Here is a 14,688-nt window from a genome sequence, read left to right on the forward strand (position 1 = left end):
TCTTGTGGATTCCTCTCTGTTCATTCCCGAACCTTTCACATAACACCTGCCTCATCCAGTGTATTTCCTTCCCTTTTATTATTTGTTATTCATTTTCACTTCATTCATTTTTAAAGATTATTCTAGTTATTCATCGCAAAGGGCAATACTTACCACTAACCATGCAAAGGTGAATTCAGATGAAATTTCTGAGGACATATTTTGAAAGCATGGTATTTCCAGAGTCCGATTTATCTCCGCTTCTATTGTGTGATTGCTTCTCTGCTCATCGTAGGTAACTGTGACAAAAGCATAAGTTGAAAAAGATGTGGATCTGTTACTGGTCTGTAAAGTACTATTTATTGAAGAAATGAGAAATGAGAACAATTTTTTTGTTTTGTTTTCTAGTTTTTGTTCGTTTGCTTTTGGATCACACTCAGCAATGGTCAGCGGTTACTCCTCACTCTGCACTCCGGAATCATTCCTGGTGATGCTCTGGGCGACCATTTGGGATAACTGGGATCCAACTGCAAGTGCCCTATCTGCTGACTCCAGAATAGTTTTATTTTTAATAGAAATAACTGCGCTATGACATTAGATATTGTCAGATACGTCTTCTATGAAATTGACTTGTTTGCTCTCTTGTCCAGACTTATCCTCTACCATTTCCCTTTATTTCTTGTAGCCACTAAGATTCTCCTATCTTGACACACCCATGAAGTGAAGAAGCAAAACCCCACTATAGTTTTTATCCTATGAATGCCAGAAAAGGAGAGGGCTGTTTATGCTAAAAAATTACAAAGCTGTCTTCATAGAATTCAGCTTTGATTTGGTATCTTCTTTGCTCTAATCCCAAATTGGTGTACTAGACTTCGATTCATACCTCCTAATCAGAATACAACTTTATACTAAACCCTCAAAAGTCTTTAATTGTTTTAGAAAAGTTTTAGGTTCATAGGGAATTGAGTGAGAAGTACAGAGAGTTATATCTCTTGCTCTATGTGCTCTTCTAATATAGCCAACCCAATGGTACACTTGCAGTAAATAATGAACTTATATTATTATATGAAAGTTATTTATACTTACATCTTGGTGTAAGAATTAATTCTAAGAATTAATAAAGCTATATAATGATAAGTATCACCACCCAATTATTATGCAGTGGAGTTTCACTGACCAGAAAATCCTCTGAACTGCTCTAATTTATCTTTTCCTTATGCCAAATTCCTGATATTCACTGATCTATTTTCTTTCTGTATGCCAACTTGCCATTGAGGCTTTATAAACATCCATTGACATTCACTCAAGGAAGAAATAGTACCAAAAATATACATTTAAAAAAACCCTCAGAGGAAATATTGCAAATTATTTTTATTTTTAAAATGACATAATATAAATATGTGTATAGATGCTCTTGGGGAAAGTTATATACACATACATACACATTTGTGACTAACGTATTAAGAGTATCAGATAATAATTTAGACATCAAAAAATTATGTTAAGCAATAACCTAGACATTTCCTTTTCTGCTTTTATATCTCTACAAATATTATTTGCATGCATGTGTTTTCCCATCCTTTGCCAGGTTATTTACCAACAAATGTTATATGTATAGGGCCTTTGCCTTGTGTGTGGCCATCCTGGCCGAGCCAGTTTCGATTCCTCCATCCCTCTCAGAGATCCCGGCAAGCTACGGAGAGTATCTCGCCTGCACGGCAAAGCCTGGCAAGCTACCCGTGATGTATTGGATATGCCAGACAGAGTAACAACAAGTCTCACAGTGGAGACATTACTGGGCCTGCTCGAGCAAATCGAAGAACAACGGGAGGACAGTGCTACAGTGCTGCAGTGTTTTTTGCCATCTACTCTGGGGCGCAGGGCTTACTCCTGGCTCAGTGCTCAGGGATCACTCCTTGGGCTCTGGGAACCATACAGCGCTCCAGGGATAAACTCAGGTTGGCTGTGTGTAAGGGAAGTATAATCACTATACTATTGGTCTGCTCCCTAAATGTTATATAAATATATATTTTGACAAGTTTTGTATGGTTCTTATAATATTTGTGCTTCAAATTCTTAGAGGATTTATGTGAGTATTCACATATACCATCACCATTGTTTATTTTTATAATTTTTCAATTATTATGTTCTTTTATTTGGAATTTTACTTTAAACAATTGTCACAATGGAGACGTTACTGGGCCCGCTCGAGCAAATCAATGAACAACAGGAGGACAGTGACAGTGACAATGACTTTAAACTATTATATTTTTTATGACAAAGGATATCCTTTGTCATAAAGAATATACTTATACTGATAGCTTCCTTCTGACCATTTATTTACTTAAGAAATAGTTTCAGAAGTATAATTAAGGGATTGTGAACTATTAATATTTTAATAATAAACAATAAATTTTTTAAAAATTTCTGTTTCTTTGCGTAAGAAGGTTATCTGTAGCTGTCAAAACTCTTATATTTTAATCTTTAATAAGTATCAGCTATCCTCTTCACTGCTAACTCCTTCCTTTTTTTCTTGATTGAAACCAGGCTTCCTATATCTTCCTTGAACCAAACCCAAAGAGTGATTGTTTATTTTCTTGTACCTGACCTTAATTCCTTAAGATCAGGAGGTGAGATCAGAATCTTCCTTATCTAGATAGAGGAGAATAAATACTACTCAAACCCTTATTAAAAATAACAAACAAACTTGGAATTTTATAATTAAAGGCTGATCATTTCCAAATAGAGTTTTCTATATATCAGATCACTATTTTTTTTGTTATACTTGAGTGACGGGCTGGAGCGATAGCACAGAGGGTAGGGCGTTTGCCTTGCAAGCGGCCAACATGGCAGACCCGAGTTCGATTCCTCCGCCCCTTTCCTCAGCCCGGCAAGTTACTGAGAGTATCTCGCCTGCATGACCAAGCCTGGCAAGCTACCCATGATGTATTCGATATGCCAAACACAGTAACAAGTCTCACAATGTTACTGGGCCCGCTCGAGCAAAAATCGATGAGCAATGGGAGGACAGTGACAGTGACTTGAGTGACATCATTACTACGGCTTAACTTTTTGATGAAGAGAGAAGCTAAGTATTTTTATAGATTTATTTAAAGCAAAATATCAATGTTTTTCCATTGTACACCCAGAAACAATATACAAGGAAACAGCAAATGTAATAATGTGAGGCATGTGTAAAAATCATATATTCAAGAGTCACAAAAATCTGAGGTTACTTAGGCTAGTTGTAGGCAAGAAAAACACATAATATGTAGGTCCTGGAAATGAGAAGTTCCTTAAATAATTCAAATTTCCCTATACATCCCATGATATACAACTGATGGAAATCAGAGAACCAATCATAAACAGCTTTCTAACTGTGTATCTTATGTAACTCAGTTTTTTAAAAAAGGGTACAAATCAAAAAATACAATACTGCAACTTTGGATTCACCCTTTCTTAGTCCAAATATGTTTATGCATAGGGGATGGAAGTCTAATAGAAATAAAGTAATTTGAGCACGACTTCTGCCAAATTCACCAGTGAACCATTTGGGGTTTTGCCATGCAGAAATAAGTTCTTAGAAGGAAAAATATAGACATAAGAATTACAATGGAAAGCTGTTCTATTCAGAAATAACAGTGGCCACATACTGAAAAGGAGATAGATCAACTTCATTTACATATGGGTAAGAGATTAAGTTTTTTTTTTAAATGAAACGGAATATCTTCTACAGAATCTAGAATCATTGCAGACTTTAAAAAAAGTTCTAGTTTTCAACCAAAAATTATGAGCCACAGTGGGAAACAGAAACATGCAATCCTTACTCAGGGAGAAAAACATATTTTTTATTTCTTAGACTGCCTCTATGTTGATCCTGATATTGAATTCAAAGCAAATATTATAAGAATGTTTAAAGAACAGGGGGAAACACAGTGACAATGACTCAATAACTAGGGATTTTTAGTGGAGAAATAGAAAATTATATAAAGGTCAATTGATTATTCTAAGTTAAGTGGTTAATAATATTTTTTTAGGTACTGGATATTCTCAAGAGCAAATCTGTTATGACAGAAATAAGAATAAGTGCATCTGAATATTAATCACTCTAATTCTCTAATATGAAAAATAAAGATAATCTAAAGAAAATGGGAGAATCAGAGCCATATAGGACAATGCATATATGTAAAGGAAGCTTTAGAAGGAGGGATAAAGAAAGAGAAAAATATTTAGAGAGAAATAGCCAAAAATACTGTATGTTTTTGATTTTTTAAAAACTTTCTTCAAGATTATTCATCGATCCAAGAGTCTTAAAACTCAAGAACAAAAAAAATTATGTGTCTTGAAAGGGGACCCCACATCTTATCATTCATGGAAGAATGCAGATGGATGCGGTGGAATTGGGGCAGTAGCATTGGATGCTGGATACTCGTGCCAACAACTTTTATAATCACTGTATTTACAGATAAAGATGAAAAATAAATAAATAAATTCACAAATTAGGGCACGGTTTTTTTTTCTTTTTGAAAAAGCAGGAGACACCAAATAGGTTTATTAGGTATATTTTAATAAAACTTCTAAAAAGCCTCAATAAGGGGGCTGGAGAGATTGTAAAATGGGTAGAGTCGACCTATCTTCTTACATCAAGACAAAGTAAATCTCTTATAATAATGAGAAGTATCTACCCACATAATTAACCCTGATAGAACTATTGTATATCTATCAATGATAGAATGTGGGTTTCCCTTTCCAAGCCCACCAACAAAGTGCTGAAAGTTTTCCACTTCCCTCCAACCTTTATGTCACCCACACTGACCTCTTTTGGTAACCACAGTTCCTTAAGTTTGAATTCAAGAGCCAGTCATGGATTGATTTTGGTTGTTGCTTTGTTATTTTTATAACCCATGTGTGAGATTATCTGGTATCTGCCTTTAAGAGAGTAATTTTTTTCTTGCTTTTTTCTTTGGGAGGAGGCACACCTGCCAATGCTCAGGGGTTTCTCCTGGATCTGTGCTCAGGAAAGACTCCTGGCAGTGCTGGGGGACCATATGGAATACCTGGGATTGAACCCGGGTCAGCAAGGCAAATGCCCGACCCGCTGTACTATGCCCCAGCTTCAAGAAAATAATTCTTAATGGCTATTATCACAAGAAAAATGTTATAACTGTGGGGTAATAGATGTTAATGTCGATCATTTTGTTACATACATAAAATTATCATTCTGTATACTAAAAAAGAACATGCTATTATATGCCAATTATATTTCAATAAACTAGGAAAAAGTAAAAAAATGACTTTAGACAGAATGCATAAGCATATATTTAGACTGGGATTGTCAAAATTATATCATCAAGACTACATTGTAATAAAATAATAGAATATTATATTCTGCATTGTTTTGGCTTTTTGGGTCACACCTGGCAATGCACAGGGGTTACTCCTGGCTCTGCACTCAGGAATTACCCCTGGTGGTGCTCAGGGGACCATCTGGGATGGTAAAAGGTAAAGGTAAAGGCCCTCCCATTGATCGTCGATTTGCTCGAGCGGGCCCAGTAACGTCTCCATTGGAGACTTTGTTGTTACTGTGTTTGGCATATCGAATACTCTCGGTAGCTTGCCGGGCTCTCTGAGAGGGGCGGAGGAATCGAACTCGGGTCGGCCATGTTGGCCGCTTGTAAGGCGAACGCCCTACCGCTGTGCTATCTGGGATGCTGGGAATCAAACCCGGGTCGACCCGGGTTGGCAGCGTGCAAGGCAAACGCCCTCCCCGCTGTGCTATCATGGATTCATGGGTTCCGGGGCCGAGATCTCCAAGCCTACTCGGATTGGAGTCGAGCATCCTCCACCCAGATCCTCCAAATTCCAGTAGGCGGGGGTCACACCCACCAACTGGCCCCCTGGCGCCGTGTAATCCCATCAGCGGCCAAGACTATAAAAACCAGACTCTGAGACTATAAAAACCAGCTCCCGGAACCACGCGGCCGCATTCACAGCAGCGCAACATCTTATTATGACATCTCATTCCTACTTTGACAAACTGGCAGGCTACCAAATGTAGCCTGCCCACACGGCAGAGTCTGGCAAACTCCCCGTGGCATACCCAATATGCCAAATACCAGTAACAATGATGGGTCTCATTCTCCTAAAGAGCCTTGAATATAATCTCAGGGCTAGGATGAAGGAGACGTTTCTGGGGCCTGCTTGAGGCAATCGACGAATAACAGGATGATCTGTGATATTCTGCATTAATTCTAATACCATTACTTTACTTCTATTTCCACAGTTACACTTTTTCTTTCTCCTGCTTCCAAGAACACATTAACAAGTCCCCAAATCTTTTGTTATAATTAGAAAAGTTATAGCCACAGTGTACTTTCTTCTTTGGGGTGTGGTGCTCAGGAAGCCAAGGGGTCACTCCTGGTGATACTTAGCAGAAAGGTTAGTCCAGAACACCTGTACTATATCTTTGTTCCATGTTTATATATCTAGGAATTCTATTATAAAAAATTATTATTATTTTATTTGCTTTTTGGGTCATACCCGGCAATGCACAGGGGTCACTCCTGCCTCATCCACTTAGGAATTACTCCTGGCGGTGCTCAGGGGACCATATGAGATACTGGGAATCGAATCCTGGCCAGCCACGTGCAAGGCCAGCACCCTACCCACTGTACTATCACCCCAGCACCAATAACTGCAAATTTTAATATGCATCAAAGTCTTATAAAGTGAGAGTGGGGTCCAGTAGTATTGGAATTAAGGAAACCTCAATTAAAATAAGTCAGTGAATCACTTTAGTTGTAATACTAAAAAAATTTCTACCCATAAAAGAAATTATGTGAACTGAAAATGAAAACCTTTTCCGGCAAGCATAAAAGTACATATTATAGGTACTGGATGGATATTCCAGGGGTTAAAGTACTTGTCTCACACCTAGTGTAAACCCATTCTGATCCCTGGTACTGCTTATTATGACTTGAGCACTGCACAAAGTGATCTCTGAGCACAGAGCCAGGAGTAAGCACCTCTGGGTGCGGCTCAAACACCAAAACTGAACTAACAAAAATAAAAAAGTTAAGCATATTTCTACTGTCGTTTTCAGCATCAGAGAAGAAAAACACAACAGGTAAAAAATGGAGTAAAAGAATAAATCCTTTCTTGGCCAGGCACTCAGGGAATAATGAAACACTATTTCAACACAGTCTTTTGAGCAGATAAGTCAAAAGATTGATTCAGATGACAAAGGAGAGGAAACAGGAAGAGGTCACAATCGCATCAGAATTTCCATATTTAGATTCTTATAACACTTCAACTAGCATTTGTTCGTATACTTCACAAATGTTTGCACTTCCTGTGTGTTTTGTTAACCCAATGAACTTGAGAACTTGAAAGGTCTCATAAGAATGTAAGAAGAAAATGATTCTTACATTGAAGATCACACAAGGATAATGAGAGAAGTAGCTGAAGATCAAAAGTATAAAATAGATGAACACATCATTGTGGGCCTGGGGTGTGGTGGGAGACTTGTCAGGACTTTTAAACGGCACTGTCTTCTCTGAATTGAATCTCTGCCCCTAACGGGTTCCATTTTGACCTCAATAGCAAGTCGATCTGTGGTGATAATTTTTCCCCCCCTTCTGTTTTGCTCTATTTAATTTTGGTTCCTTTGCTCTCAAATGCACAATGCCAGAACTATTCCTCAGACATTGAGGCACTTTTTTAAATTTCTCTGGAACAGATAATTAATGGCAAAGTTACAACTGTAAGCCTAGGAAGTGCCCACTTTATAGCATACATATATGCCTCTTTAGGAATTTGCAAATTTTAGTAACTATAATTTAGCTCCTTATTGATTTTATTCTTATCATTCTCATTTTCTTTCTTCTTTTCCTTATCCTTCTCTCCCCACCTTCCTTCTTTTCTTCCTCTTCTATTTCTAAAGGAATATGCTTTTCTTAGAATGCAATATCATTTTTCTTTCTGGGCCTCATAAACTTCTCTACTGTTCGCCTCATGTCTTGAATCATCCCATTTCTTATTTCTTTTTTTCTCTTTTTGGGTCACACCCAGTGATACATAGGGATTACTCCTGGCTCATGCACTCAGGAATTACTTCCGGTGGTGCTTGGGGGACCATATGGGATGCTGGGTATCGAATCCTGATTGGCCTTGTGCAAGGCAAAAGCTCTACCCATTGTGCTATTGCTCCAGCCCAAATTTCTTATTTCTTTTAGATACATTAATTCATGCTGCCAATCCTCCATGAAAAGGAGAAACATTAGGCTCACAGGTTTGTAATGGTATAGCTTACAGATTTAGGCAGAAGGCTCAAAATTTATGCTCGAAACTGAGATCAATGTATTCTGGTGCTAATGCATGGCAAATATATTGTTGGCTTTCTAATTAGGCTAAATACAAAAAAGAGAGGGAGCAAGACTTGGTTCCAATAAGAATTTAGAAACAGTTCATTCAATACTATTATTATTATTATTATTATTAATGAAAATCATCTAGTTCTTAATCTTGGGTAAGAAATATGCTACATGCTTCGAAAACTTTTTCTCATCTAATTATCAAGACAACAGTTATCTATAAAGAAGTACTATAATTAACAATATTTGTTATACCACAAAGCAAAAAAATTAGTTACTTGAAATAACTTGCCAAAAATGAAACATATAATAAACAACAAAGCATTGTTAACCCAATGAACTTGAGAACTTGAAGGTCTCATAAGAATGTAAGAAGAAAATGATTCTTACATTGAAGATCACACAAGGATAATGAGAGAAGTAGCTGAAGATCAAAAGTATAAAACAGATGAACACATCATTGTGGCCTGGGGTGTGGTGGGGGACTTGTCAGGACTTTTAAACGGCACTGTCTAACACTCAAATCTGGGTTTTCTGACTCAACAATAGACATAGTTGAATATTCCATAAATGTTTCATACCTGTCTTCACCTTTCTTTACTCTAGCCTGTCTATCCACCGACCCCCAACTGAAAAAGTTTTTCCTCACTTGGAAAAGAGCAACGGGAATAGAGAGTATCTCGCCTGCACGGCAGAGCCTGGCAAGCTACCCGTGATGTACTCGATATGCCAAACACAGTGACAACAAAGTCTCCAATGGAGACATTACTGGGCCCGCTCGAGCAAATCGATGAACAACGGGAGGACAGTGACAGTGGTATTCCCAAACTACTTTGTATTGGAGTTAAAAGTTTACCATTTCCTGTATATTTGCTATTTGCTGGATTTCACTTTTATTCCCATTAGTATAGATGGAAATCACTTACTTTAGGGCAAAGTAATTTAGGGTAGGCATTATTATCATCATTTTACAGGTTAGTACAGAAAATTTATGTGACTAGGCAACATTCATTTCTATCCACAACAGTATACTACAACTTAAACCTAGGATTCTTGCCTCCAAGTACAGACCTTAAAACAAGTATGCTTGCGAATGCTGTGTGTCCAACGCCTCCATGTTACTTTGCTTTCCTACAGTAACACAGCAAAACCATTTCTTTAAATTTCCCCCAATATTCTTCTCTCTGCTTTTTTTGTCACCCATCTCATTAACTGGTACCATCATTCAGTTGTACATGCAGACAACAAGTGCCACCTTCAATTTTTTCCTCATATATATCGCCACTGTTCTTTTTTCTTTTTTTTTTAATTTTTATTAGTGAAACACCATGAGGCACAGTTGTAGACTTACAATTTTTTTTCCCAATTTAAAAAAAAATTTTTTTTTAAACACCATGAGGTACAGTTGTAGATTTACAATTTTTTGTGCTTGGGTTTAGATTATACAATGATCAAATACCCATCCCTCCACCAGTGCCCATTTTCCACCACCATGGATAATATCCCTCCCATCCCACCCTGCCTCTGTGGCAGGGCGAGCCCCTGTGTTCTCTCTCTCCTTTTGGGTGTTGTGGTCTGCAAAAGAGGCTTTGAGTGGCAAACATGTTCAGTCCATAGTCCACTTTCAACATGCATCTCCCCTCCTGGGAGGATCCTCCAGACACCCTTTATTTGGTGCTCCCTTCTCTATCTGAGCTGCCCTTTCCCCTAGAATGCCTGGCTGACCTCTAAGCTATGGAGTAATCCTCCTGGTGCTGATCTCAGCTATTCTTGGGTATTAATCTCATATTTAGACTTACACATTTTTGTGCTTGGGTTTCAGTTATACAATGATTGAGTACCCATCCCTCCACCAGTGCCCATTCCCCACCTCCAATGCTCCCAGCATCCCTCCCACCCCCCCATCGCCACTGTTCTATATACACTCTATAATCAAGTCATATATGTATTGTGTCTTAACACATAAAAATTTTTATAATCATGCTATCAATTTCATGCCATTCTTTGTGTGTGCGTGCGTGTGTGTGTATTTTTGAAACTACTTTAATATCTTCCATGGCTCTTAGATACAAATTAAGATTTTTAAATTTAAGTGTAGCATATTCTGATCTTATAATATTTTCACATCATACCTTAGTCCCTAGATTTTCATTGGCACTTCTGACTTCCTCAAATTTTACAAATCCCGTCACAAATGCCTTTTGTTGTTTCTGGATCATGAACTTTCCACCTCTGAACTGATGTTAATATCTACTGATTCTTTGGGTCTCAGCTTCGTGTCACATTCCCTGGCCTGTTTATGTGCTTTCTTACAGAACAACGAAGTCCTTGTCACTTTACCACTGTTTCACATGTATTTGTGAAATGATTTGATCAGTTTTTGTCTTGTCAGGTAATAATAAATTTTTCTTTCCAAACTCTGGTTGTTGGCCTCATGACGAGTACTATTTGTGCGTAGTATACATTTGTTAGATAAAAGCTAAAGAAAAGGGGTTGGAGTGATAGCACAGAAGGTAGGGGCATCTGTCTTGAACTCAGCCGACCAAGATTTGAGTCCCAGCGTCCCATATGGTTCCCTGAGCACTGCCAGGAATAGTGCCTGAGTGCATGAGCCAGGAGTAACCCTTGTGCGTCGCTGGGTGTGACCCAGAAAGCAAAAAAAAAAAAAAAAAAAAAAAAAAAAAAAAGCTGAAGAACAGCATTTGCTTCCCTCCCTCTGCTCGTGTTACTTACCAGTTGTCCGAAGGAGAATGTTGAAAATTTTAGTCCGAATGCCCTCTGGATAGAGTGTAAATGTACACTCATACTTCCCACTGAGCGAGGACGACATGTTTCTTAAGTGCAGTGTCCATTCCGATATATTCCCAGGAATTTCTTTATATGACACGAGTGATTCACAGGGATTCCCACCATCACAGTAGAAACCAAGTACGGGGTGATAAAGGCCAACCATTTCCTCCTTCCGAGTGATTCTGGACCACTGTGTTTGCACCAAGAAACCTTTCTTTTGTGTTTGGCAGGTCAAATTGACATCAGAACCAGGAAAAGCATAAATGTTTGCTTCTGCATTCAATGTTTCTTCCCATACCACTGAAAAGGAAGAGTAAGAAACCATCAGTTTCATAATTCAGTTTGCATGACTCCTGGAGTTATTCTTAATTTTAAAAAAGTGGCTACTTTGGTGAAGTGAGGGACTTTTCCCTTGGCTGTCTGAGGGATAGAAGAGATCTTTGTACATGATTAAGATAAAAAAAAAAAGCATGAGGTGCAGTACAAATGAGAAGACATTTCCTTTTGAGCAGCAAAAGAGTTCTTTAGGGCAATAAAGCACTAACAGAACTCATTGACTTCTGAATATCACTCTTTGTCAATAATCCACAAAATAACTTCAGGTCTCTGACTGTTCCTGAATAAAGTTAAGCTCAGTAAAAAGTTGAAGCTACAAGAGAATTTAAGACTTCACTGTTTTTGCATTTAATATACTTGACTTGGTGGAGGACTCTGTATCAACAGTCAAAAAACAATTTAAAATACACACACAAACACACACACAAATGGTGTTTTCTGAAGCCGCAAAATAACCAGTATGAACAGAACATTTCAAAACAACAAAGGGCTTGAACGATTGCACAGCGGATAGGGCATTTGCCTTGCATGAGGCTGACCCGGGTTCCTCCGCTCCTCTCAGAGAGCCCAGCAAGCTATGAGAGCATCTCGCCCATACAGCAAAGCCTGTCAAGCTACCCGTGATGTATTAGATATGCCAAACACAGTAACAATAAGTCTCACAATGGACCCCCTCAAGCAAATCTATGAACAATGGGAGGTGAGATGTTTACAAAAGGTTTTTAGATATATTATCTTGTTCAATTCTCCTCACACACCAAAAAGTGATGTGTTAACACTCTTTATTTAAAAAGACATAGTTTTTATGGCCCCAGGACATAGTTCAGTGATAGTTTGCTTTGCCTTTCAGGAGGCCCTCTTTAGATTGGGTATCAGAAAATCTACCACCACCACCACCACAACAAAAAGCAAATGACAAAAACAAACTGACTGGGATGTAGCTCAGAGAGCTTGTCTTGAATGGATGAGCCTCGAGGTTTGATCCTTGGTACCACAAAAGCAAGAGAAAATCCGAAAGCACAGCTGTTGGGAAGAGAGGTCTTAGAGAGTTGGGCGGTACACAGCTAACCCAAAGCTCTATTTTAGGCACCCAAATTGTCTCTGAAGTCCTTGAGGAGTAATCCTTTAGCTCCGAGTCAAGAGTAAGCCCTGAGCACCTCTGGAGCGGCCCAAAACAACAGCGATAATAAAATTCCCAAACACATTAGCTCAGCATTTATCCTTTCCCTCAGGCCCTGGCAACCAAAACAAAGAAACCTCCAAAGTAGCAAATTAACAATCAAATGAGTTAAACCAGTCAGAGAGATTTGCTCAAAGTCACCTCTCTGGTCAAGAACCTGAATTTATTTGCCTAGCACGTGCTTTTTCAATAATCTTCACTGCCTCCAAACTACTTCTCAAATTGATTGAGAAGGGAAAGAAATGTGACGGTTTTCTGAAAGCTCCATCTGCATGTATATAGGGGTCCTAAGGAAAAGAGGGGAAAAAATATCTCAGGATCTCAAGTAGAGATTCCATGAAAGATGAACAATTCCCCTCCCATCAGCTCTGTGAGCAATGAAAGGAGGCACTTAAAACATGTTTAGCATGTGTGTGTGTGTGTGTGTGTGTGTGTGTGTGTGTGTGTGATGCACCTCAATAAATAGCACGAGTCTTCAAATTTCTTCTGTTATAGAAATAATATATTATTATGACGAGTATTATTGAGGCTCACAAAAGGAAACGATAAAACGATAGAAATCAACAAGGCTCTCAAAGATATTTGACAAATGAAAATTATTTGAAAATTATTACATTTTTATGGTTGTGAAAATTTTAGTGAGGCAGAGTTTAGTCCGATATACTATGGCTCCCTGTAGATCCCTTTGTGTGACAGTGTATCTCTGAATCCTACGAGTCCTTTAGTTTACCAAAGTATTCTTTGATTTAGAAATGCTCCTGAAAGTCTTCTTAGCTCTATTTAAAGCAGAGTTGCACTGCACTGAGCACTCTTTTCCCATTGTTCATCGATTTGCTCAAGCAGGCCCAGTAACATTGTGAGACTTGTTACTTTGTTTGGCATATCGAATATGTCACGGTTAGCAGAGTTAATTTTTTTTTTTTTGGTGTTTTGGATCATACCCAGTGATGCATAGGGGTTACTCCTGGCTCTGCTCAGGAATTACTCCTGGTGGTGCTCAGGGGACCATATGGGATGCTGGGAATCAAACCCAGGTTGGCTGCATGCAAGGCAAATGCCCTATCCCTCCAGTCCCCCAGAATTAATTTTTAAGGCATTCAGTCTCACTATAACAACACCCTCTTGTTATGGAAAACAAAATAATCTATCTTCATGTTATTTTTAAATAGGCCTTATAGATACTTAATCCTACTGTCATAAAGAACTCAAGTCTCCCAGGTCCACCCCGACACTTGCCTCATTAAAATTCAACATATGCTCAGCTCCCAAAGACAGTATTTGGAGGAGAGCTTTTTATATACAAAAACAAAAAAGGTACTTGAGAGAGAAGGGGAACAAAGTTGAGGGTCTCTGAGCAGAGATGGGTTTGCAATATTTTGTTTTGTCTTCTGGAGTTTCTCTATCATTTGGAGACCATTTTGTTTCCAAGTAGTCTAATTTCTCAATGACTCCAGAGACCGTTTTAGGAAGGGAATGGGTGGAAATGTCTCAGAGCAGTGGCACAAACTACTCATTTACTTCTTGTACTTAGTGCTCATTAGTAACCGTTTCCAGATGCTCACATCTTCCATCTCTCTGATAGCTGTCACTTAAATACATAACTAAAAACTTTAGCAATGACCTGCCTTTGGTGATCAATTTCAGCAGCAGTGACAAGGCATTTTAAATGAACTGAGGCTCTGCTTGCTCCTAAAGCAGCCAGCTTGACAAGAAAGGACAACTAAAAGCCTTACCCCTGACAAAATGCATCTGGATGATGGAGTAGACAGCACAGTATGTCCATTTCTTCTCCATGGTGTATCGAAGGCTTCACACCAGCATTTTCATAGTTATCGCAGAAGCCAATTGATGGCTTTAACTAAGCACTCCAGAACGTTATTCATGCTGAAAAACCCCAATTCTACCACACGCTTGCGTCTGTTTATCACTTGGCAAGACCCCAGGAAATGAAACACAGACAGGAAGGTAATGTGGTTCAGTGCTAACTATAGCCTTCCACAGAACAACGTTGAAATTGTTCTCTGATTATTG

At 38.5% G+C, this 14,688-nt stretch overlaps 1 protein-coding gene across 1 annotated transcript in view; it reads right to left on the reverse strand.

Annotated features, from left to right (window-relative positions):
* Positions 1-14,457, reverse strand: part of CD96 (CD96 molecule) — a 93,589-nt gene extending 79,132 nt beyond the window's left edge. The window contains exons 1-3 of the mRNA XM_056109347.1: positions 14,391-14,457; positions 11,085-11,441; positions 154-278 (exon numbers count right to left, since the gene is read on the reverse strand). Of these exons, the coding sequence (XP_055965322.1) occupies positions 154-278; positions 11,085-11,441; positions 14,391-14,451 (543 nt within the window). The 5' untranslated portion in view covers positions 14,452-14,457. The remainder of the gene's footprint in view (positions 1-153; positions 279-11,084; positions 11,442-14,390) is intronic.
* Between the last annotated feature and the right edge of the window lie 231 nt (positions 14,458-14,688).

This window comes from Sorex fumeus, unplaced genomic scaffold, assembly GCF_029834395.1.
Source record: "Sorex fumeus unplaced genomic scaffold, SorFum_2.1 ptg000265l, whole genome shotgun sequence".
NCBI lineage: Eukaryota > Metazoa > Chordata > Mammalia > Eulipotyphla > Soricidae > Sorex > Sorex fumeus.